At 42.4% G+C, this 25687-nt stretch overlaps 2 protein-coding genes across 11 annotated transcripts in view; one reads left to right on the forward strand and one right to left on the reverse strand.

Moving 5' to 3' along the window:
- LOC119549760 (transcription factor collier) overlaps positions 1–21824 on the forward strand; it is a 28796-nt gene extending 6972 nt beyond the window's left edge. Inside the window, exons 4-12 of one of the 9 annotated variants that reach the window (XM_037858012.1) lie at positions 5096–5169; positions 6870–6938; positions 17759–17840; positions 17912–18092; positions 18289–18570; positions 18646–18793; positions 18859–19151; positions 19855–20321; positions 20508–21824. In XM_037858012.1, coding sequence (XP_037713940.1) covers positions 5096–5169; positions 6870–6938; positions 17759–17840; positions 17912–18092; positions 18289–18570; positions 18646–18793; positions 18859–19151; positions 19855–19997 — 1272 coding nt within the window. In that variant the 3' untranslated portion in view covers positions 19998–20321; positions 20508–21824. The remainder of the gene's footprint in view (positions 1–5095; positions 5170–6869; positions 6939–17758; positions 17841–17911; positions 18093–18288; positions 18571–18645; positions 18794–18858; positions 19152–19854; positions 20322–20507) is intronic. The other 8 variants (XM_037858003.1, XM_037858004.1, XM_037858007.1 and 5 more) reach the window with 8 other exon arrangements.
- A 13-nt stretch (positions 21825–21837) lies between these two features.
- Positions 21838–23935, reverse strand: LOC119549761. Of its 2 annotated transcripts, none has more exons than XM_037858014.1 (2): positions 23672–23935; positions 21838–22668 (listed from the first exon to the last, which is right to left on the reverse strand). In XM_037858014.1, exons 1-2 carry the CDS (start codon positions 23913–23915, stop codon positions 22061–22063), a joined length of 852 nt encoding a protein of 283 aa, XP_037713942.1. In that variant the 5' UTR covers positions 23916–23935; the 3' UTR covers positions 21838–22060. The 2 variants fall into 2 exon arrangements, with proteins under 2 accessions (XP_037713942.1, XP_037713943.1); XM_037858015.1 differs by lacking the exon at positions 23672–23935 and adding an exon at positions 22865–23214.
- Positions 23936–25687: the final 1752 nt, after the last annotated feature.

Below are 25687 nucleotides of genomic sequence, written 5' to 3' on the forward strand. Positions count from 1 at the left end.
TTATTTTCTAGAATAGTTTCCGGGTTAGTTTCGTTCTATAAGTTCACTTCTTCATATTTCCCAGTTGGAAATTTTCTAGAGCATTGCGTAAAAACCTTAGATTTTATTTTATAACCACTTGAAGCACTTAACATTTTTACTTTTAGTATGAAAAACTATTATTTTTTCTAATTTTTCTTACTGTTTACAGACACTTGTCCGATATTTCTCAAGTGTCTATTCCCTAGAATATTAAACTCAATCTTCAAGGCTAGCAAAAAACATGATTGTTTTAGAATGGCATACTTTTTATTTTTTAATCTATTAAAAAGAATAGTTCATTTTGTCCTGGTTGTTTATATCCTCCTCTCGGATATTTCTCAATTGCCCCTTTCCGCTTGACTTGTGATGTATTTTTGATGGACCTACCCCTAACCTGAGAAAATCCCACAGCTATACGAGTTTTTTTCTCCGTTTAAAAAGTGTCGCAAGCTGGGAAAAGAACAATCATTTGATCGGATTAGGTGGGTTTGGCTTCCTCCTTTTTTTTTGTTTTCAACTGCCTTATTTTGAATTTTACATTACGTTTGTCGCGTGTCGCTTTTGTTATCGGATTGCGTAACAGGTAAGGCGGGGATAAGCGAGTGTTATCTAAGTGGGTGGGGAGGATGGAATGGTGTTGTATCGGGAAACTTGAAACTCGTAACTGTGGCGGGCCGAATGCGATTAAGGCGGAATTGTCTCAGCCGAAGGACTAAATGGCAGGATGCCAGGGAGGCAGGACAATTGTAAACAACTGGCATCCACGTGGCAGGAGCCCAACTAAAGCGGACAACCCTTGCAACGCAACCCCTTTTTCAGGGGCGGCAAATGCAGCAAATCATGGTCATAATCATAATTACATTCGATCAGATAACGGTGAAAAACAGTTCGAACGGGAGGCGTCGCAATTGCAATTTGAGCTAACGATGGAACCACGGAAAATCGCCTCATTTCGGCGATCATATTTCATTTTCATCAGCGAATCAGATACACATGGAGTGCTGCGGTGCTACGGGTCCGGCATAAAACAATAGGGAAATCCTTTTACCCCCCGGTTTTTGTGTTTTGCCAAAATTGCGCTTATCGCGATTAAAACGCACAAACGCACGCATAAAAGCGCAGCAAAATTCTAAACCAAAAAGAGATGGAGATAGGCTGGTGTGTTAGAGGGAAAGGGAAGATAACTGGCGATTAATGCACTGAGATAACTGAGACATAAAATGCTGGAAAGAGGCCCAAAAATCCAGACGAACTAATGGCAAGGATCTTCCGGTTACCCGTTACCCGTTTACCAAACGCTAACGGTTAAAAAAAAAGAAAAAGAAGCATTATTAAACACTCTATAGCCATCGCACTCACACACACACTCTCAGTGTTGTCTGCGCGTGTTAATTAAGCGATAAAATTAATTTGTATGTCAACACTTAAAAAGCCGAGAGAGAGAATCATTTTCGATTATTAACAAATTGTACAAGCACGCTTAATGGCAAATTGTTATTGTTGTTGTCGTTGTTGCCGCCGGCCGCTCAATAAATTCAACAGATTGTGCGAAATGAAATCTCCATATTTGCATGTGCGCGCTGTCCGTCTGTCTGTCCCGCTCGCACTCGCACCCTCCCCCTTTAATGGGCATGCTCCCCATGCATGCTCTCCCTTTCGCACGCAATGCGATTAAAAATGCTTTCACGGCAAGTGCATTTCTGCGGTCGAAAGGAAAGGGATGGGTAGAGAGTGAGAGACAGAGAAAGCAGGTGCGAAAAAATGATATCGCCCTCATTATGCGAAATGTGTAATGCATGTGTGGATTCCTCTTTGAAATTCTTCCTGGTCCCTTGGGGGCCTTCGGTTTCATAAAGGTGTGCAAGATGCACTACGGTATTTGGGTGAAAATGTTCTTAACTTTTAATATATGACGTGGGTGGAATGACCGGAAAATTAGCAATTTTTCAAGTAAAAGATCTGGGTAGTCTAAATTTAACATGTCCTATATTATCATATTTAAAATTTAACCTTTTTGGTACTTAAATATTTTGTAAAGAACTTAAAATCTTTTATTATACAATATATTCCTAAAGAATTGTTGGTTTTAAGTTGTCTTACTTTTAATATTAAAACTTGAGCATTCCGATTCAATAAACTTTAATAATTGAAATTTAGTTTTTCCTTTTTTTATATCTCGGATATTTAATCAAAGCAAGCAATACATTTTTAGAATCTCGAATTCATAACATTTCAATCAGCAAAAAAAACAAGCAAACATAAACGTTGTGACATATTTTAGGAAGTGCACACTTTAATATGCTTATTTATGTAATTTTTCAAGAAGTTGGCCTTACATTGTTATCCTATGTCCCTAAAAATATGCAAATACCAGAGAAGGGACCAGCAAAAAAGGTTTCTCCCCCTTTTCCCCCTGGCAAAATGCACAAATATGGGAAATGCGGACAGAGGATGCACGAGTCCTTGCAACGGTAACCTTTATTTTGTTGTCCTTTCTTCTTCCTGGGCAATTTATGCGTTGCCCTGATAAATGAAGCTTTAATAAATTAAGAGCAACCCTCTATAGGTTTTTTATTCGGCTATTTTTTTGTTTTATTGTTGCCCTTTCACAGAAACCTTTTTTCACAGTCGCTCTTTTGTCCGCGATAATTTATCTTGTTTGGCGAGATTTTTATTTGGCACGTTAAATATGCAGTATGCAACATGCAACATGCAGCATTCAAGTGCGTGAATAATGCAGCGAGCGTCGATTCATTTTATTGCAAAAGCGATAATAACAATTTGCAAAAATGCTGCAAAAAAATCGACTCTTCGGCGGAGTTTGATGGAAAATCGTTTAAAATTTAAAAGCTGCCCCGGCTCATCCTGTTTGCATCCCCTTTTGCCCCGCCCCCGGTGGAGTCCTTTTTCTGCCTGTCCTGTCATCACTTCATCACTCGCTTTTTTGCACATTTTTTCTTTCTTTTTTTTGTTGTCCAGCTCCTGACTCCTGTTCTTTGTACTGTTGATAAATCGTAGTTTAAACGCTTTTACTCCAGTTTTAGTGGCTTTCGTTTAGTTTGCCGTTTTTTTATTAGATGAGCCATTTAGCCTCTGATTTCCGAGCTCCCAACTCCTCACTTTCGGCCACAAAAACATGGAGAACGAGATACAAACTAATTGTTTGTTCCTGCATCCCACCGCAAGGATGATGGATGATGATTCCCGTTTTTTTCCCCTTTTTAGGCGGGTTTTTTTTTGGATCGGGGAACTTAGTTTTGGTTAGTAGGTTGTACTGTTTGAACTTGTTTGGGCGTGAACGTTTTGAGTAGCATGATAGTCGGAAAATAATATAATAATATTAAGATTTACACCCAGAAAACGTGGACTTTAAACCCGTTTTTCTTAGCTTAATAAGAAAATACGAAAAAAAATATAGAAGGTTTTATTTTTTTTGTCATAGACTTTCCTTTACGACCTCTTTTATGGCAACCTTATCTTATACAGTATATCCCAAAATAACTTCCCAAATTCCAAAGTAAACAGGTGACAATTACAAGTTGTCGCATAAAAAATCGAATCCAACTTTATGTCCTATGCCGGAAAACATTGAAAATCCATTACTGTGGAGTGGGATAAAAAGGACATCCAATCCTTGTCCGGCCTATAATTAGCTGCACTTCGTCCTGAAAAAGTTCGATGGCCGTAATGCTTTTCCGGCTATCCCGCAAATATTGGACATTGAGCCGGGCCATCGAGAGCTGTCTGATCCTTTACAGGTTTCGCCAGGGGGTCGGGGGAATTATTAACCTGACAAACGGGATAATAAGGGATGATCATAATTTTACATGTGCCCAGCTAATGCCAAAAACAGCAGGGGGCGTCCAAATATATGTAGATATAGAGGGTTGGATTCTGGAGGACTACTGCTGGTTGCATTAAAATTAATTTCTGATTATCTATCTGGTTGGGCACAGCTTCTGGGTTCTGGGCTCTGGGATCTGGGCTCATCATCCTACAGGATACAGGAACAAATGCACATATGCCGGAGACGTCAGAGGAACCACTCGTCCTTGACGGCAAGTGGCGGGATTCCTCCTGGTTTTTTTTTTGTTTCTTCTTTTTGGTGGATGAACACCGCTCAGGTTTTTCGGCTTCCTCACTCGGTTATTGTTATTACTTTTGCGTGTATCTCCGGCAGTTGATGAATGATCCTCTCACCCCTCAGTTACAAACGAGTCCTTCACCCCTCGCATATGCCGTGTTTTTGCCAACTAATTCGCTGGATGAGTGTTGGATTACGGTTTGGTGGGCGGGGGGACAGGACACCCGCTTTAATCATTTTTAAATTAGAGAACTATGCGCCTTTTTGTATGCCAACCCACCAGTCCACCAGCCCATCCCTTTGTCTATTTATTTGGTTGGAACTTCGAGAGGCTTGCGGAAATTGCAGCAGATTGTCTAACGCTGCACTTGCGGTTGCTGTTCCTTCCACATGGCATGATTCTATGGATAGAGCACCACCACCCCCTCGAAAACGCGACTCACTTCACTTCCACCACACAAAAAGAAACAACAAACAGACAGTTCGAGTGGCGTTTTCACTGGGCAAACACAAATACTAGACTCGCACAAAACGCCCCTTCGATGCTCATACCCCTCGGATATTATTCATGCAGAGGTAAAAATTGTGGACATTGTCAATATTTGCATTGTGTCCCATATGTCGATTTGCTGGCCCGAGTTTTCGGGGCTCTGTAATTAGCATTTATGTGTGTTTGTCTTAGCCCAAAATGATTCTTGATAGGGGGTCAAAAGAGCAGGGGGCGGGGTGAAGTCGGGTGTCGATGGCGGTGGGTCAATAACGGGGTCAGGTGGGGTTTATGCAGGTGGTAAGGGCAGGTAGGTAAATCAATGAGATTAGAATCTATTAGACTGTTCCAAAACAAAGGGACTAAATGCTGGTTTGTACGCATTCTTGAGGTTATAATAATAAACAGTCTTTTTATTAGAACGTATGTTAGCAATATTATTAGTTATAAGAAAGAGCTTAAGTACCTAAATATTAATTCCCTATTACTATCTTCAATTTCAGGCCATCATATATGAGGGTCAGGACAAGAATCCCGAAATGTGTCGAGTGCTTCTAACGCACGAGGTGATGTGCAGGTGAGTGCTTATCGCTACTATCCCCATTTTATTACCCCAAGTATTAACCCACTGCAATCCACACCTTTTTGTTACTGATTTGCGAATCGAAATCTCAAGTCTCGCGGGCATTCGGAAACCGGCTCCCTGGAGCTTCTTTAACTTTTTTTCTTTTTCCCCAACTCATCTCATCCATTTTGCCGCAGCCACTCAAATTATAGAGACCTGAGTTCTCATTTGTTTCGCCTCTTGTTTTTTTCCCGTGATTTTCCCTGGATTTTCTTACGATTTTCTTATGCTTTTTCCCCACCAAGAAACTGGGGGACTGCTTTAATTTTGTTGATTTTTAAGCTCCGTCCGGCAGAGCGGAGAGTGTCCTTCGTTTTATTTTCACGCTCAAACGCACGCGAGCTGAATCGTATAAATGGTTGACTTTCACCCACAACCACCCAAAAGCAACCACCTCACCCCCACTCCCCACGCCCATGGGCTGCTGTTCACCCTTCTAGCAGCTTTCTGACAGTTGAAGGTTGCGTAGAAAATAAAAACGGCACAGAACGGCTGAAAAAAATGCTAAGAGAAAGCCGAACAACAAAAAAAAATTACACAGCTTTAGCCGGCAAAACCCCCCGGATACCTCCTGCCATCCCCTTAACCGCCACCCCTGCCTTAGATCCTTGTTGTTGTTGTTGCTGGCCGGCCATCTTTTATTATTTCGGATTGGCACCCAGTTTTTATGTTTGCGTAGCATTATCAAAAACAAGGGGACAACGCACACAAGCACACACTCTCACACTTACACGGGGGTTGCAGACTCCCCCATTAGAAAAAGGGGGGTAGTATGAGAGGGAGGCAGGACGACGACGTCTTCTTTATCGTTTTGGCTTTGCGCCCATTTCAGTCATCCATGTTTATGTTATATATGCCCAGCGAAGACCCAAAAGCCAAAAGCCGGGTCCAAGCCAAAAATACCACCCCCAGATGACCCTCAACCACCCAGTACGCCCACGCAAAACCACCCACCACCCCCCGCCCATGGCTCACTTTTTTCCATCTAGCCCAGGGGCTGTGCAGTCGAAAAATTACGCAGCCATTGAACTCGATATAGATATATGAGTGCGTATACAGATGCAGATAACGGATAAGTGCAGAGCAATGACATATGTCTGACCCCCAAAAAATGGGCACACTTCTAACATACTTCCCACAGAGAGACAGTAGTTTAAAGTTGAAAAGAACTCGGGCTTTATGATTATAAGCCATAAGCTATAAGAAATCTTCAAATTTTCGTATAAACGGAACACTTTTGGTCACTCTTAGAAAGCATTTACTTATAAAGTTCAGTTCTGGGAGATATATGATTTTGATAAAATATGTAACTCCCAACTAACAGTCACTTAAAATATTTACTTCAGGTTAAAAGATATTCATAAATTTACAAGGTTTTCATATGCAACGTTAAAGTTCTCAAGTAAAACTATTTTTTTTTAATATTAAGTATACGCCTTAGTAACACGATTAAAAGCAATAAACATTTTTAGACCAAAAATTAAGAAACCTCATTTTTTAGATGATTTTTAACTTAATCTATTTTTCATTTACGAGTGTTAAGTGTACGCCCTGGAAATCTCATACATTGCTAACCAAAAAATTAAACTATATTTTAGAGTTACAATCCACTTAGTCATATGAATTTATACGAAATGGTTTCTATCTTTCAGCCGCTGCTGTGATAAGAAGAGCTGTGGTAACCGCAACGAGACGCCATCGGACCCCGTCATTATTGATCGGTAAGTAGTCATAGTTCATTCTCCTCTTCTACGACCATCCACATCCCCGTCCAGGACCTCGTCCTGTTGCTCCGCCACACAAAAGATGACATTTTAAGCTGCTTTTCATCATCGTCGCTGGCTTTTTATTTTGTCAGCCTGTTCGGTTCCGTTCTGTTCTGCGGCTGGTGTATGCGTATCGTTGATTTATTGGCATTATTATCAACTGCAATATAAAACACGATGCGGCAGACATGCAAAGAGCTCGAAAAGTGGGGGCATTATTCCCTTCGCTCGATGGAAAGGAGCTGAAATGAAACAGAAGCTGCAGTTGGGAGGCAGCGAGTCCATCGAGAGACAAACAAAAATTTATCAAAATGGCAGCGGCAAATTCTATTTTCATAAATTGTAAATTGAGACGAGTTCGCGGCAATCCGACACGACCTCTATCTCCCTTGTAAAGCCACTTTCCTGCCGGGGAATCCCCAACCGTCGACTGTCGCGTGTCAGGCGAATTATGTTAATTGTGTGCACATCCTTGCGGCTGCCACGCCCCCTTCTCCCGCAGCCGGGAGTGTGTCCGCCCTAATTGGCTTCGGAAATATTATTTGAGTGCAGGAAATTAGAGAAAACCTACAATGCAAAACGAATTATTATGGAAACATGCGGTTAAAGGAATCGGGAAAGTTTTTTAAGAAGGATTAAAAACATACATAAAATTAACCCTTCTTAAAATGTAAATATCTTAGATCCTTTTGGGAATGTAAGCAGAGACTTAATTCCCATATTTTAAGTATACTTATATGAATTACTTTGGAAAGGACTAAACATAATTAACCCATCTTAAATAGTAAGCTACTGGATATTTTTTCCATACTTCAAGTACTTACATAAATTGAATTTTCTAATTACAATGATTGTTATATGACCATTTACTTCAATGCCCTTTGGAAACCAGCTCCATTGACTCGAGCATTTTAAGCAAACCTTTCATGGGCATCTCCAGCTGCCATCGCCGCCAAACTCATTGAGTTGTTAAGCAATTTTGTAATCCCCAGGCCCCATTAAATTGAGGCACACCTTATGCAGATGATAATCAGCGCTCTGTGTGATTCCCCGTAACGCCCGATCGCTGGACCTCCGGCGAAGGGTGTCCCCAAGTATTTGCCTATGCGGACTCCCCATCTGTATGCCAATTCCAATTCCAGATGCAATGGCCATTTGTAGGACTGCCCACAAGGCTGGTTTTCTGCGAAACGCGAGATCTCTACGCTCCGCTTAATGATTCTATTATTAAAGTGGGCAGCCAAAGTGTCTGCGACCGGTTGGCAGGCAGCCAGCCGACTGACAATCAGGCCATAATTGGTGTCATAATTAAATTTAATTGATTGCCTCTTCTGGCTCCCCCACCTGAGCTTGCAAATTAGGAAATGGCCGGGGCGAAAATCGGTAGTGAAGTGGCAACAAAAAACACAGACCAGCCAACCAGCCAGTTCTTGCCACACAGTCACTATTCGTGGATGCTGAAAAACACGATATCGAGTGCTCGGTAAAGATCACAGATCGACCGCTGCACATTTATGATCTTGTTAAAATTGCTCTGCGTGTTGTTGTTGCTCCAGAATGTCATCCGTTGGAATAACAGTTACACTTTGGCGATCCTCAGCTGATGATATTGCATCGCGACTTCTGGTCCCCAGATATGTGGCATCTCTTTTTCTGCCCCACGTGCCCGGGCGCGACACTTTGCGCCTGATATTTACGATTATTAATTCATTTCTCCTCTATTTATTTGCCTTGTTAGCCAGGCAGGCAAGCCCCCAGCTCACACGTTGCGTTGGTTAATCCTATCTAGGGATGGGAACGTGAGAAGGGGAGCTACCAAGTCCTAGCAATTTTACCTGGGTTTTCTAACCTCAGAAAAACATAATAAATTGTAAAGGGCTATTAGAAAGTCTTTGATGTTAGATACCTAAAATTATCTATAAATTTTTGGTGGGTCCAAAAAAAATATCTGTTTAGATATATTAGTTATTCTTCTGCTCTTGTGAAGATTTGTTAAAATAAAAAAAATTAGGCAAATATTTTATAAATGAGCTTATGAAAATAAACAACATTTTTTAGTATATTATATACAATGAGCAGCTTAGCGTTTATATTTTTTAGTACTTTGTTTAAAAGTTGAGACACACAAATATTAGTTTTTATAAAACGTATACCTACTAAAGTAATCTCTATTTGAACTTTTAATTTTGTTGATTTTTGAATCATATCCTTTAAAGGAATCGTCCACAAATGCATTTCTATTGAGCTATCGTGACACGCTCACACCTGTGATCCCCGGCAGCTCCCTGGCCACATGTCGCATTTGTCAGGCGGGCTGTAACTTTTGTCGGCATTGCATTCCATTCCTGCGACTCGGGCGCATATCAATCACCAGATGAAAACACTCCTGGCCTCCAGCTACCGGCTACCAGCTTCCATCTCCAATCAGCTTAAAAGGCGGCATGGATCAGTCGGTGGCCATCCCATCCAGCCCGCTCATTGATATGCCAGTAGATCATGCCGCCGGCGGGAAGACAAAGACCCCGGGATAATCTATCTGTTCGCAACTAAATTTCGCCTTTGCCAGTGGAGGAGCAGGAGGAGATGGAGGTGGAGGAGCAGGGTCCCCAGCTAAAGCGCTAACTTGCCCGGGGGTCCAACGCATTTTGCCACTCAGGCCAACAAATGCCCAAGCCCCTTTCCATGAACCCACCGCCGATCCAAGCGAAACTTTGTCAGCGGCGCGCAACAATTGGAACTGATTGAAAATTCCGAATCGGTGGATCTGGGGGGAACTCAGGGATCCAGGGGATCCAGCGACTTGCATTTCCAAGTGGCTGACGAAAGCCAAAAACTGATACGATATGACAACAGCAACAGCACAACAACACCAGTTTGGATCCAGAGGCACCAACTACCTGGTATCTCTCTCTTTTGGCCAGATACTGACGTTCGGACGTGTGCCGTGAGAGCTGCTACAGAAATCAGTAGCCACTATCCAATATCCACTATCCACTGGCCACTGGTCACTAGCCGCATTCGCCGGCGATCTGCACATGTTTTATTGATGAATTTCTGTTATTCATGCAACCGATCTGCAGTTGGCCACAAGAGGAGGCTTTGGAGATGCCGAAATTGTGCACACAATGAGCTGAGGCACAGTGGGTCAAGAGGTGGAAAAAAGGGAACACAAAAACAAAAAAAAAAAAAATTTATTGTGAAAAATAACTAGACCTTTTTATTTTCACAGCATACCTAAATTCATAAATATAGTATAGATCACACTTTAAATTTCTTTGGATAGAAAAGAATCACCCCTAATTAAGCTAGTGATGAAAAAGAAACTGATGATAAAACATCAATACCCTGTTTTAATCGTCACATTATTGATATTTCCAAACATAGGTAGGGCTTACTATTTTCCAGATTTTCAGTTTTACCATAGAGGTTTATTAAGTTACTGGGTTTTTCTAGTTGTAGGATGACAGTTTGGTTCGTTGACGCTTTAGTAATGATAATAAACAATCAAGTTTCCATATATACTTTATACTAATTGTAAAGCATACATTCCATATTCTTTACCTCCTTTAATAATATAACTTAAAAGTGTGATATATCTAAGTTCCGATAATGTTATGCTTGCTCCACAGTGGAATAGATCGTTGGGATTTGCAATTACCTGGGGCAGGTGATGAGGGCTTAGTCGCAGTCGCCGGCTCAGTCTCGGTTGCAGTACTGCTCTCTCTTTCTTGGGGACCCCTTTTTTATTTATGATTTGCGAGGACTCTGGACACTGGACACTCGCATTGTCTCCGGATCGATTGCCACGCATTTTGTCTCTGCCCTTTTCCCAGTTTGTTGGCATGCACTTCGTGTGTGTTCCATAATTAAGTGAATTTAAAGCTCACTTCGGCGGTGGTCGTTGTTCTTGTTGTTCTTGTCCTGGTTGTTGGCGAGGTATTCGTGTTGTTGGTTCTGCGACATGTTCCACGTTTTTGTCACACATTTCCACCGATCTTGAGTGTGTTTTTATTTTAGCTTATTTCGCGTACTTCTCCTTGTGTGCTCCATTTTTTATTTATTTTTTTTTTTTTTATATAATTTTCTGATTCACATCTGGCGTATGCGTAATGACTTGAATTATACTGACAGGCATGCAATTGGCATCGTTATCGGCGGCGGTCATTAAAATCGTTATCGCGTGACAACCGAAGCGCGTTCGACTTTTTAATTTGGGTAAATTGTGGGGCAATCAAAAAAGAGTGTCTACACCACCACTCGAACACCGAAAGTGCTGTAACAAAAGCTGAAAACAAAACACGGAAAAACTTAGTGAGTGGGTGGAAAAGCTCTCAGGCTAACAATCGAAAATTTGCCACTCTTGCATTTATCTACGTCATTGGCGTTTTCTTCGCTTTATTTCAGTTTTTTATATTTGCCAGCGTTTTGTCCACCGCAGCGCCAAATAAACTAAGTGCCAACTACCCTCCAACTGCCCAGCCCCCTTTTGGCCCGCAACAAATAGAATTGACATTTTGTGGTGTCCAATATGCAAAAACAGGGGGCGAAGAGTGGTACAGACGCGGTCAGAAAGGGGTATTCTAAGTAAATAAATAGGGGGTTTGAAAACATTTTCAAATGGAACCAGCTTTAAAAAAAAAGTAAGGCTTTAAAAATGCATCATTATGTCCATCCACCCGGGTGTGCCAATAAATTTCAATGAAAATACATAATACTATATCAATCAAAATTTAAACTAGTATTAAAAACAAATCAAAATATATTTATAATTATTACCACATTCTCTAAATAATATCCCTTAGTTTCCTTGTAGTTCTTATTTTTTTATAACAGGAATACAAGTATAAGATTTTACAAATGCAGCATTACGTCCGTCCACCCGGGGGCGCCACAAAAATAAAGGTTAACTAAATTGCAAATACATTATATTATACCGAATTAAAATTAAACTAGTGTTACAAACAAATATATTTATAAAAATGAACACATCCTATAAATAATATCCCTTAGTTATTATCCTTGGTATTCCCCATTTCTCAACCCCGTTCGTGCTGCGTGAGGTGAGCAAATGTTTTGGGCCATTCATTGCATGCCTTGATAATCGCACTCGCGCTAAAAATGATGACAAAACTGCTGCTAGTTGTTGGCTACAGTTTTTAATTTTCTAAATGCATTCCAGCCACCTGGACGGGCTGATTGTCGTGTGTCCTGTGGCCTGGGGAGGTGGTTATTCAGGGGGAAACAAGAAGTCCTGGCTGCCAGTTGGCCTGCTCAAATATTCAAAGCGACGCAGAAACACAAAATGTGAAAAAAGAGACGATTTTGACGGCATTTGCGGTCAGCAATCGACAGTACGCCCATGAAATATTGGGCAGACATTCTGTTCAGACAGCCGGAGTGTGAGAGACCATAACAGTTAATTATCGATAAAGATATGAGGAGCAGCGTATATTTCTCCCTTTTTATCGCTGCCATTTCTCCCCTACAAACAAAAACCCCAACCATTGCAGATATAATTTTCATAGACTCTGACTATTATCTTTGAAGTGGAAACAATTGAGTTTGAGTTGGAATTTGAGGTGTACGAAGTGCATTTGATTTGCACCTCGTAAATCAATGGATTTTGAGATGTGGCAAACGGAAACGGGGAAATTTCGAATTGAATTTTTGCATTTCAAAGAACTCCTGGGCTCGGCAAATTTGCATATTTGTAGTAGACTGTCTATTGAAATTGAATTATTAATGCAAATTTCCAACGCTTTGCACTTTTTCCCACTTTAAATTGGCACTCGCATTTTTGGCAGGCTGAATTTAGGTTTGCTCCTGGGAAATTCAGTTTATTAAATCATAAATAGGTAAATTCGAATGCTAGCTAGAAAAGTTTGCATTGAAATTCTGGAAAGTATAAAATAGAGAATTTACACAGGTACTAAATATTAAACCCTTTCTAAATCAACGGATACTAATAGGGAAAGATTGATATCTCAATTAACCCTTTAAATAGGCAAATCCATTCCCAGAGGTTAACCCAATGAATTAGGCAGAACCTGTCTAATGTGCATAATTGAAATGGCATATGGATTAAAAATGCACAGATCCCAACTACATATTTGTATCCACATTGTCTTTGTCTCGGGCTCATCATCTTGGGATAAACTCATCTATTAGTTGGTGTTTGTCTGTGCGATTCTGTTAGCCATTTCCTCGGCCATTTACCCCTGTTGCATAATTAATGGCATTAAAAGCGTTAACTGACAGTCAACACACTCCGGCCCACACACATGCGGAAATAGTTGGCATAATTCGGGCATTTCAATGAGGTCGATAATTTGATGGTTCAGTGGAGAGCAAAGGGATAAGGTCGTACACGTACACACACACGTCGTCGTCTCAGATACATTTGTATCTTTTTTGTGGCCATTCTATATGCGTCTGATGCCAGCTACTTTTATCGTTGTCTGATATCTAACCTCGATATGTGTGTGTGTGTTTTTGCTTGGTACAAAAATAATCAGTTTAGAGATGAAGAAATCCCAAGAACAACAAGCAACCCCCCAACCGAAAACAACAAGAACGTTCGGAAGGTATTTCCCCGGTCCCAACGGCATGACTTTTGGTCCCAAAGCAACCCCAAAAATATATATAGATACCATATACAAAAAAACACACAGAACAACAAACGCGAAATGAACTTGGGCTGTGAAAAGCTCACTCGCATCCTTAAGATCCACTCAAAAGTATCTTTCACTCACTTTCACTCTCGCTCTCTGTTCTTTTGGGCGAGAGAAAGGAAAGCCTCGCCACGCACCAAGTGAAAGTGTTTTCAACAAGTTCTCTTCCGGCCAAAAGGATAATCGTATCCTGCAGACGGCACGCAGCCTGAGAACTTCACCCCCTGCGCGAAAGTCTATTACAATACAAAGGGAGCCACCGAAGGGAAGATGTTGAAAAAAAACGCCATGAACTTCAGATAATCCAAAGGGGGTTTGGGGGATGGATGGAATCTAGGAATCCTTGGTTCTGCCAAGCGTGGAGCGTTAAGCCGAGAAAGAGCATAAATAAATAAAGCCCAAGCAACAATAGAAGCCCAAAATGGTGACTTCATCCTTGTCGACGGCCATGTTTTCGTGACGCTTTCGCTTTGTATTGCGTATTTCGTGTATTTGTCGGTGGAGAAAAGGCCAAAAGGCATAGAAATGGCGCGAAAGTAAGTTTTCGCATTATTTTCAGGCCTCCCACCACCACGTTGGCCTTAGCTTTCGCCCATAGTCATTGGGTTTATGCGACAATAAAGTTGAAAATTTTGAATATTATCGTTAGTGAAAAATTAGAGACAAGTTGGCCCATGGCAAAGGGCGCCCACTCACCGCCACCCACTCACCTGAGGTCCTTCAGCTGGGAAATTCTCGCTTGGCGTGCGCCAAAAACGCTCTCGGCTCCTCACGGCCTGTTCACGCCATCGCAAGATAATATCAGCGGAAAAACTGGATGGTTGGGTGGTTGCTTGGGTGGTCCTGGCAGTCCTGGAGGAGACTGGCAAAGCGATTTATGTCCTCTTGAAATTCATCATTAAATTTGTGTGCTGTTTGGCGATGCAAAGATAATGCCACAATTTGTTGTTCGCATTGTTGCTGCTTCGCAAATTTACAGTTAATCGGCTGTGCCTCGAAAAACCATAAATAGGAAAAACTTTCACATTTTCGATAAAGATACTGGGAATTTATTTCAATTTTCTGTGCCTCAGATGCGATGGATAAGACCTGAAGTTAGGGTTACAAGTTTTAGGAGAGTTTTGATCAGGTTTGGAAAACTGTTTGTTTAGTTCATTTGCGTGTTCTTGAAATATTACCATAATTAAGAAGCTGAACTTGAAAAGTATTTTTTAAAAGAAACATGTTTAATTCTTTAAAGAAAATATTTTTATTATATTTTCGAATGTTAGGAACTTGACTTTAATATTTTCCAATTTGAACAGTTTTTATAATCCTGCACTCATAAGTAAAAGTTTACACACATGTCCTAATAAATTACATATTTCTTAGAATTCGATATGAACACTTTTAATCTATTTATCTTGAGAACTTGAGACTTACATACACAGAAGTCACTTAAATTCTATCCCAAAATTCCCATTGTTGCCCAAGGCAATCTGGGCAACTTTTATCTTGTTCCACGATGGCATTGACAACCACGTGAGTCCCAAAATCTTAAGGCTGCCCCTTCCTGCTTAAAAAACAAATCTCCGGCCAATCGAGGGACACCGCCAAGTCGCGAACCCCTCCGCCCACCGAATATGAATGACCAATTATGCACTTCGTTGGCGCTACGTGCCCGAGTTGCCAATGGAGCCCATCGAAAATCTTTCCCGGAGGTGTCCCGATGTCATGTGCGAACATTTGATGATGCGTAGCTTTTCATTAAATGAAAATTTCGCGTTGCTGGCAAAACAAAAGGACAAAGCAGAGGCCAAAAAGAGCTAACTTTGTTGGCAGAAAGCCTGGAAAATGGGAAATGGAGGGCCAAGATGGGAGACACTTTGATTTATTGACAGAACGCGAGTGGAATTTTTAATTGCCCCCAAAGTGGGTGGCTGGTTCTGTGCCTCGTACTGGTCAGGATTGGTAATTTCAGCTTGATTTCCAACTGCAATAGCATCTTGAAGAGAACGCGTAGGACATATGCAAATGGGGGAGAGCCTGTGAATTTATGTGTCCTGTCAGGATATTTTGAAAACATTGTAATTCAAGCGAGTCGGATGGGGCAGGATGCTTCCGAGAAAGTCAATTAGCTGCCCATAAAAATGCAGGCTGGCCCCGAAGTGATGATGGCTCCGGTGTCCCAGGGATGAAGTCATCGCCAGGCAAGTGCAATTGGTACTCCCAAAGATCCAAGCCTTAGCCACTCGATACGTATTCAAATTTCAAACTGCAGTCGCATCTGTGAGTTTCCACGTTCGTTTGCCGCACTGTAATTCGATATTGTATCTGACAGATACACGGCTCTCAATTCTCGGGGGATGGCAGTCGTCGAATGCTTGTGTTAATGATGATGAGCCCGCTACGATGCTCTTTTTTTCCGTAATGGATAACATCCATCCACTCACATCTGTTTTTTCATTGCGAAGTCCAACAAGTTCACAATCATGTTCGATAAGCACCACGCTTGGCCTTTAAAGCTATTTAAACAAAAAGAGAGGCTCATTTCGGCAAGACAAAGTTTATATACCCTTGCCATTATAACTTATATCTAAAGTGAATTTCATAATTTTGTTATAAATTAAAACTACAAATTATGAAAATTATTATTATTATTTTGATCACTTTGTTGCTTAATAATATGTTTTTTTCATCAATTTGCATTGCCCTAGTCTTATCTTATTATACTTAAAAAGATTATAGATGTTACAAACCTCTGACTAAATATATAATACCCTCTGCAAGGGTATATAAAACGCGCTTGAAGCTAAATATTTATTTGTAAACAAATATTTGTGTTTCAAATAGGTTGTGCTTAATGGAGACTGCCCACTGTTATGGCGTTTTATCAGTTTTAATTGAATCATAGCTTTTTGGCATATCTCGAATGCCAGTTTCTTATCGCCTAAGTAATAATTTATGGACTATACTTCGGGATAAGTACTTCCCTCGCAAGAGCTATTTACGCTAGCCCATTTTAAAGGGCGAGAGAATCCGAATCAAAATCCGAAAAGTGTCAGAAGTATAAACAAATTTGCGACACTCCTCTGCCGTCGGACAAGGACATATGCAGATGCCACCCGCTGGAAAGAGATCAACCCTCCTCCCAGCTCCCTGCTAATTTGTTCAATTTGTCGAGTGAGAAACAACACAGAAAAAAATATGATGAAAATTGCCGGCACAACGCCGCTTTTCCGCCCTCCCGCTGATCAAAAGGGAAAATATTACTTCTGCAAATAAAAAGGGAGCCGGGGATTTTTTTCGATAGGGCCATATCATGTCGCCGGCGGATGCATAAAAGAATTTCAGCATTTAAATGCACCGCACACGGGTGTCAGTTTCCATTGGATCGGATTGGATTGGATTGGGCTGGCTCGCATCCTGGCCGCAGGACATTCGCCGGCTGTCACCCCACTTATCGCAAGGGCACTCACTACTGCCCCGGGCCAAACATCTGCCCAGAAAAGGCAAAGGCGAGCAAACAGGCACAAGTGGCAGCAAAAAGGCGCAACCCGTCATTAGCGGCTCGTAAAGTCGCCTTCGAGGACGGGAACATCGTAAAGACTCTTAATTGAAGCCGGCATAAGCCCACAACTGATTGATAATTGCCAGCGCAAAGGGAAAAACGAGTGCATTACCATTTATGGTTCAATTTGCTCTCCTTTTTCGATCACAGAAGCTGCTGTAATGATTGACATTAGTTAAAGACCTTATGAACTATAATTATAATTTTATATGTTATGCAAAGAAATATTACAGAATATATATGGAAAACTAAAAAAAATATAGTTTCAGACTTATTTTTCCTACTAAAGGAAGTTAAACTTTTCAGAATTTGCAGAAAGATGATAAAACTTGTGTTTAAAAATCTTTATAAATATTTAAAGTTTTCAATGATATTATAATATCATACAAACTTTTATTGTGAATATGAGATATTATTCCAAATGTAATACCCATGATGATCAGCACTAAAACACATTTTTTTTAAATTCTGATATCATTTAACATTTCCAATCTTTTTTTCTGTGTGTATAATTTTACAATCCCTTGATTAATCGAATCATTTTTTCTTTACAGCTTCTTCCTAAAGTTCTTCTTGAAGTGTAATCAAAACTGTCTGAAAAACGCCGGCAACCCGCGGGACATGCGCAGATTTCAGGTGAGTTAACTTAGCTGATCCTTACCCACCGATCGATAATAATGGATAACTTCGCCCTTCCCCAATACCAGGTGGTAATTTCCACGCAGGTGGCCGTGGATGGACCACTTTTGGCCATCTCCGACAACATGTTCGTGCACAACAACTCGAAGCACGGGCGGAGGGCCAAGCGGCTGGACACCACGGAAGGTACAGGCAACCAATCCCTGTCCATTTCCGGTCACCCCCTAGCGCCCGACAGTACCTACGATGGTCCGTAGCAAAATTCCAATTATTCCGACCAATTTTTCGTTTTACGTAGATCCAAGAAACACCCCCATGAACCCCAAAAGAAAAAAAAGAATAGCCCACAATTTTTAATTTCATTCGTAGCAATTGGCAAACCGAAGCGACAGCAACTTTGATATGGTAACCAACTAACCCATATATCTCTGGAATCCCATTGCAGGTCTCTATCCACCACTACCCGTGGCCACGCCCTGCATCAAGGCGATCTCGCCCAGTGAGGGCTGGACAACTGGTGGCGCCACCGTGATCATCGTGGGCGACAACTTCTTCGATGGCCTGCAGGTGGTTTTCGGCACCATGCTGGTCTGGAGCGAGCTGATCACCTCGCATGCGATCCGGGTACAGACCCCACCGAGACACATTCCCGGCGTGGTGGAGGTGACGCTATCCTACAAGAGCAAACAGTTCTGCAAGGGATCGCCCGGTCGCTTCGTCTATGTCTGTAAGTGGTCGCAGCATCGATAAACTATGCATCCATTTTTAACTCCATATCTAACCTTTTGATTAACGCTTTAAGCAGCTCTCAACGAACCCACAATCGACTATGGTTTCCAGCGCCTGCAGAAGCTCATTCCCCGGCATCCCGGCGATCCCGAGAAGCTGCAAAAAGAGATAATCCTCAAGCGAGCTGCCGACTTGGTCGAGGCGTTGTATTCCATGCCCAGGTAAGATAGCATCGCAGATATGTCTCAAATATCCAATGGAATCTAATACTCAACCCGTGTTGCAGCAGATCCCCGGGCGGATCGACGGGCTTTAACTCGTACGCCGGTCAACTGGCGGTCAGTGTGCAGGACGGATCCGGCCAGTGGACCGAGGACGATTACCAGCGGGCCCAGTCGAGCAGCGTGAGTCCACGTGGCGGCTACTGCAGCAGCGCCTCCACGCCCCACAGCTCGGGAGGATCGTATGGAACCACGGCGGCCAGCGCAGCGGTGGCGGCCACGGCAAATGGCTACGCACCTGCTCCCAACATGGGCACACTCTCCTCCTCGCCCGGCAGCGTCTTCAACTCAACGTCAAGTAAGTTCCTAGTGAGGGAAATCCCACATAAGTGGTCATCTAAATGCCCTGCATTCGGTATTTCCAGTGGGTTCATTTGCATATTTTGAAAGTTAAGATAAAATTAACAAATAGCTATATAAGATAGATAGTTTCTAATAGTTTATATTCCACTTTAAAAAATATTTTAGGGCACATTTATTAGTATTTTTAAAAATTGTTTTTATTTTCTTATGAGGAAGAAGATATCTTCAATTGCCTATAAGAAAAATGTAGACGGAGTTATGAAGAAAGAAATTTGAAAAAAATCTTCGATAGTGATACACAAAGGCTAAAGGGCTTGGAGATTTATGCATACTATATTTATGTATATGCATAATATTAAATATTCACTGAATATGTCAGAAAAGGGGAACCACCTTAATAAAAGAGTTTCATTAACATCTGAACAACTTTAGATAACCTCAAGTTCCTATCATCTCTTGATTAGGAAATCATTTCCTTCCAAGCGAACCCGTGTCTCCGAAGTCCTTTAGTTGTATTATAATTTTTGTTTGCTTTTGGCTTCTGTTTGTATAACTCTCACATGAATACCGCCCCACATAAACTGCCAAACTCTCGTCTCCATATCCCGAATTTTCCCCATTTTCCCCGCACCCAAGCCCCGAAACAAAGTGAACAAAGTATGCTCAGCAAAGTGCATTTTCGCCATTAATTCCAACAGTGTCCGCCGTGTCGTCGACGTGGCATCAGGCGTTCGTGCAGCACCACCACGCGGCAACGGCCCACCCGCACCACCACTACCCACATCCCCACCAGCCGTGGCACAATCCAGCCGTGTCAGCAGCCACGGCGGCGGCCGTTTAAGCGCTTCCCGGACTCTAATTCCAATGCCAGCCCGGAGGAGCTGAACGGAGGATGAGGATGACCCAGGATGAGCCGGACTTTGGGGCAGAGTAACGACATTTTGTTGAAATTAAATGCTTCACGCCCAACACCACCCACAAATCCACACGAAAACGCACACACGGACACACCAGACACCATCTATCAATCCGCATCTGCAAGGACGCCCACAAATTTCGATGTGTGTGGGTGGTCGGTTGTGTGAATGGGTCTACAAAAGCAAATCTGAGCATTCAAAACACACTTCTACCATCAACAAACACCACAGACAACACACGATTAACGGTATTTATAATTTCCATTATCACTGTGATAAATGTCCCCTAAATATAACTAGACAAAGCTTATTATTTTGGTAGACCTGTGTTCAATATTCCCTACTACTAGAACTTATATATTCCCTCCACTTTAGAAGACCCCACAATATGATCCGCATTAATCCCAAACAATTCGATTTCCATCTATTTTCAGGGGTCAGCAGCCTGAGTTTCAATCCCTTCGCCCTGCCCACCTGCAACACACAGGGCTATAGCACCCAACTGGTGACGTCAACCAAATAATATTACTACTAAATGAGGCTATTGGCAGGCCCCAAATCCCCTCTCGGAGTCGCAGATACCACGCCAATCACAAGAAGCTCGAAAGTGCAATAAACAAATGAAAATGGTTCCAAAATTCAAAAATCGATTAATATAGTTGTACATTTTTTGATTGAATCCCGTTTTAAATTTAATTGCAATACGCCTCGGTAATAGATTTATACAAATACGCATAGAATACCATATCAAAATAATGGAAAACATATGAAAAGGGAAGGCATATCATGCAGGGTCTCAAGAACCCACAAGTTTCGATCGGGCAAATATAATTTTAACATAGCTTGACTAAACACACATTTTGTAAATATTTATCCCAATAAATAAATAAAACTTAATATTAATCGGAACTGTGAATAGAGGAAATTATACCAATTATATACCCATGATGATCAGTACTAATACGAATCAAGATATACCAAAACAGATACAATTTGAACGAACCTTTGGACATAACTAAATGCTTGTATACGACACTTTCTTGGATTAATATCGAAAAAAACAAAAATATAGTCTTGAAAATACACTCTGCCAACTGAGAGAACCGAAATCAAAATGTTATATACCTACATAGATATACAGCCACATTTAAGGTGACATTTGCAGCATATCTAAGCGTAATATTACAAATTTATACCAAACTTTTGGCAAACATATCGTGCACTTAGTCCTAATATCCATCTCACGCGAATCCACACACATCACGTACTCGAACATATTTGTATAATGCCCATCATATCCACAAATCGAAATTCATTTTGAGCGAGCAACTCCCTATCAACACCAAATCATCATAAGATATATACATTTCGCTATTCAAGTCAGAGTGTTTGATAAACTACCGATTTGTTGACTAGAATCTAAGCTATGCAAACGATATCTGGGGGTGCATATACTATATAAATAGGATTAAGTTTATTGTTTATTGCTCGATTTGTAGGAGTTTTACTGTAATTTGTATTCGTATTGTATGATAATATATTCTTGCACTCCTAGATCTACAAAATAACAAAAGAAACCGATACGATAGTGAAGCATATCTATAAGAACCGCATAAAAAGCAGAACTTAGCCGCAAAATCGATTTGTAAATTACAATACAATAATTTATAATAACAATCTAGCAACGCTCTCTGTTTTGTAAATCTTAACAAGTTATTTAAATAAAATTTATTTAAAATAAACGTAATACACCATGGAGCCACCTTGTTCTTACTACGTCATATAGCTTTATTTCGGACAAAATTTGTTGTGGTAAATAAGTTTAAAATTGAAAGTATTTGCACTTGATAGAAGAGCATAAACTAACTGAATACATAACATATGTATAATTGTTTAACCTAGTTAAAGGCATGCAGAGATGCCCTGTTGTTTCCGTTCCTTTCCTCGTCCTCTTAATCCTGTGGTTAAATGTAAAGGGGGGTGCCGCCTACTCATCCTTGGTGGGCACAGAGTCCTCGCTCTCCTTGAACAGTATCTCCTGGATCTTGGAGCGCACGTACATCTTGCGACTGAGCGACAAGTGCCGCATGACGGGCACCAAGCTAAGAGCGAAATAGTAGTCATCGTCCTTGGTGGCCTCCTCGTGATTCTGCTGAATGATATAGCTGAGCTGCTCGCTAACGGTGGTCAGTCGGTCGATGGACGTCTCGAGGTTGTTTTTCAGCTGCTTGGCCGTGTTGTTGGTGGAGGTGGAGGAGGCCACCACAGTGGCCTGGACCCCCGAAGCCGCTCCACTGGGCCTGCTGCCCCCAGCGGCGGAGGCACTGGAATGGGTCACCATGGTGACCTGCTTCTCGCCCTGCTCCAGGCCCTCGTCCTCCATCACATGTATGGGGCTGTAGCACAGGGGATCCTCGCTGTAGATGATATCCTTGATGTCCTCGCCGATCTCATCGTTCTGCTCGTACTCCTCCCACTTCTGGGGCAGTGCACCGGACTCGCCCAGGTAACTGGCCACATTGGTCTCGATCTTCGGCTTGGCCACACGCAGTGGCTCCCTCAGCGTCTTGGCCTTGGTTATCCGCACAGTTTTCTCTGCAATCAAAGGATGGGAGATCTGCCTTACGATACATATTGATAAACACAGCTGCCCCGAACCGAATAATAACAAATATCATCCAGAGATGGACGTCGACGATAGTTTCCCGCCGTCCCAAGGGGTCGATAGCCCGCCATAAGAACGAAGAAAGAGCGCCCAGGTATGTTGTGTGTATGGGTTCCCGAAGATTACCTTTCTTGATGATCGGGATCATCCGCGCCTGGGGACGCTGCTGCACCGGGCTGACCAGGACCTCGTCGCTATGCTTGTGCCGCAAATGCGTCCACAAATTGGTGGTATTGTTGCCCTTCAAATTGCTGGCCATGCCACCACGCGATATATTGTTGCCGCAGTAGCGGCATATCGCAAAGTTTTCGCACTCCTCGTTAATATCGTAGTGCTGCCACACATTGCTCACGCGACCCTTGGGCATTTTAATCGTTTTTGTTTAAATGTTTGCTACGTAAAATGAAATTTTCAGAACAAAATGACTTTTTGCGATATTAGCGTTGCTGGCGCCAGTGTTGTCGAGTGCTCAATGGAATAGTGTTGTAAAAGGCCAGCGCATAGGGGTGAAAACAAAGGCGACAAAAAAAGGTGGAAAACAAAAGTAAAAGGAAATGTTTTTAGACGAACATAAAAATATATCCAATTTTAAGAGAACTATCTTTTAAATGTATAGTTTATTCTAGGGTAAAATGGGCATACACAATTTCGACCCATTTTTAATAGCGTTTAGTGCAAACACTGGCTGAGGGGAATTCGGTATCTGTACATTTTTTTTTGTAGCCATTTTCAAGGGGATTTTCGGGGTCTGTCCAGGCTAGAATTTTTAGTTATTTCCCGCGCCAAAAACGGAGGAGCCCACAACCGATGACCCGTGGATGGCAGCGATGGCAGCGGGCACCGATCCGTGCTCGGTTTCTATGGCACGGGCACGGAGCACGCGTGGCAATGGATTTCGAAGGGCGTGCGTGAGATTTCGGATCCCCAACTTACCGTTACTGCTGTTGGAGTGGAGACATCGGTGGCGCAGCAGGGACCCGGTTCCGGTTTTCCCGCTGTAGGAGAGCAGATCGCCGCAGGTCTTGCAGCAGGCAAAGGGCTCAATACGATCGTCGCACTGGACGAGATTGAAAAACCTCCAGACGCAGCTTTTCGTATTCCGGGGCTCCACAAGTTTGCATCGCTTGTCGCCGGATTTTAGGAGGCTGCGTAGCTCCGATTTCTTCTCCACATGCATAATTGGCGGATTGGGCGATTTGCTGGAAATCGGTTTGCAAATCCAAAACAAACCAAATTATAAATCCACACAAATACAATCAAACTCACGAAAATTCAGTCACGCACAAAACAGTGCTGGTAAACGCGAGCAGGCAGGGTGTGAAAATTGCAAGGTGGCTGCTGGGCATCTTTTTTATTTATTAAAATATGTTAACTTAGTTCAATTAAATGAAGTCAAGCATTTCATTTTAATAATATTCCCTAACTTTCCTCTCATTTAATTTTAGAACTTAGATTAAGCTGATACCGATTAACAGTATTAGTCATCGATTAACAACTCATCAATTGAGTCAGTTTACAAAGTGAATCATTTTACGAATCGTTTCCTACCCGAAATTGATTTCTTTGTTTAAATTGGGTAAAATGTCGAGAGCTTCCTACAGCCAGGACTTCATTAAGGCCCAAATAGAAGCAGGAGCCCTGCGCATAAGCAACAAGCGGAGTCGCAGCAAAGTCTGGGATGTTTTCGCCAGGATCGAGGACAAGAGCGGTGTCGCCCTCCAGAACATAGTGATGTGCAGGACCTGCCTCAGCCTGCTGAAGTACCATGGATGCACCTCGAATATGGTGCGCCACAAGTGCTATAGGGATAGGGTCAGCTACAAGGTCGAGGATCCCCTGGGCAGTAGCTACGAGAAAAGGGAGAGTCCCAACACCAGCTCAAACGCATCCAGTACGGAGGAGCAGGCCACCGACAAGGTCACCCAAGCGGTGATGGAGTGGTGCGTTGGCAACTGCCGTCCCTTCAACATTGTCCAGGATACGGGGCTCCGGAAACTAGTCTCTGTTATTCTGGACATCGGCTCGGAATACGGGCGCAATGTTTGCGCGGATGATCTGCTGCCGGAGACGGGAGTCGTCGCCTTGAACATCGACAACTGGTACCAGGAAAAACTAGGGCAGGTCCGCTCCGAGATATCCAGCATCCGCACAAACGGCTACAGCATTGCCATCGCCGAGGAAAAGCACTCCAGTGCCGACAGCTTCTTCTTTACCAGCACCGTGCACTACGTTCGGGGGGGACGCAAATGCACCCAGTTCCTAGGGTTAAGCAATGTGCCCAGGAGCAAGTCCTCTACAGGTAGGTAAATGCTAATGGTTTTACTTTGATGGCATATAATGGTGAATCAGGAATCATTAGTTGACTTAGAATACTATTATAATGTCGTTTCCCCAACAATTGAGCCATATATTGACAACTGTAACTTGGTTTTTGTTATGAAGTTTCAGGCAACGACATCTTTAAGCTGATCCAGGACTCCCTGAGCATTTTAGAGTGTGATCTGTACGATGATAAACCAATTTTCGTGTACGGAGCCAGCTCTGAAATAGTATTTGAGGGCAGAAAAACCATGCTCTGCTTCAGTTCCCTACTCGATAGAGTGGTGGAGAAGTCCTTTAACGACGTCAGCGAGCTAAGAAGCTTGTTGCAGAAGGCCAAGGAGCAGGTTATCTTGGGAGTGCTGCCCACGACCACGTCAGCAGGCCTTGTCGAAATCCAACACATATTGAAGTCACTGGAGGCCAACTGGGGGATTATTGCCAATGAGGATGAGAAGACGATTGAGGGCTGTGAAATAGCCGGTCTGGTGGCCATTAACAATCTGCTGGCCCACTTTGATAAGTGCTACAAAACGTTGGAGAGAGGAGCGAGTCCAACCCTTCACCTGGTCATACCCCACATCCATCGGCTGAGGAAGTTCTGTGCCGGGGAGTCCAGACATGCAATTG

This window comes from Drosophila subpulchrella, chromosome 2R, assembly GCF_014743375.2.
Source record: "Drosophila subpulchrella strain 33 F10 #4 breed RU33 chromosome 2R, RU_Dsub_v1.1 Primary Assembly, whole genome shotgun sequence".
NCBI classification, from domain to species: Eukaryota; Metazoa; Arthropoda; class Insecta; order Diptera; family Drosophilidae; genus Drosophila; species Drosophila subpulchrella.

Coding starts and splice junctions, on each gene's coding strand:
- LOC119549761 (XM_037858014.1), bottom strand. CDS start 23,915: ATGCATGTGGAGAAGAAATCGGAGCTACGCAGCCTCCTAAAATCCGGC. Junction 22,669..23,671: donor CCACTCCAACAGCAGTAACG/GTAAGTTGGGGA, acceptor CTTTGATTGCAG/AGAAAACTGTGCGGATAACC.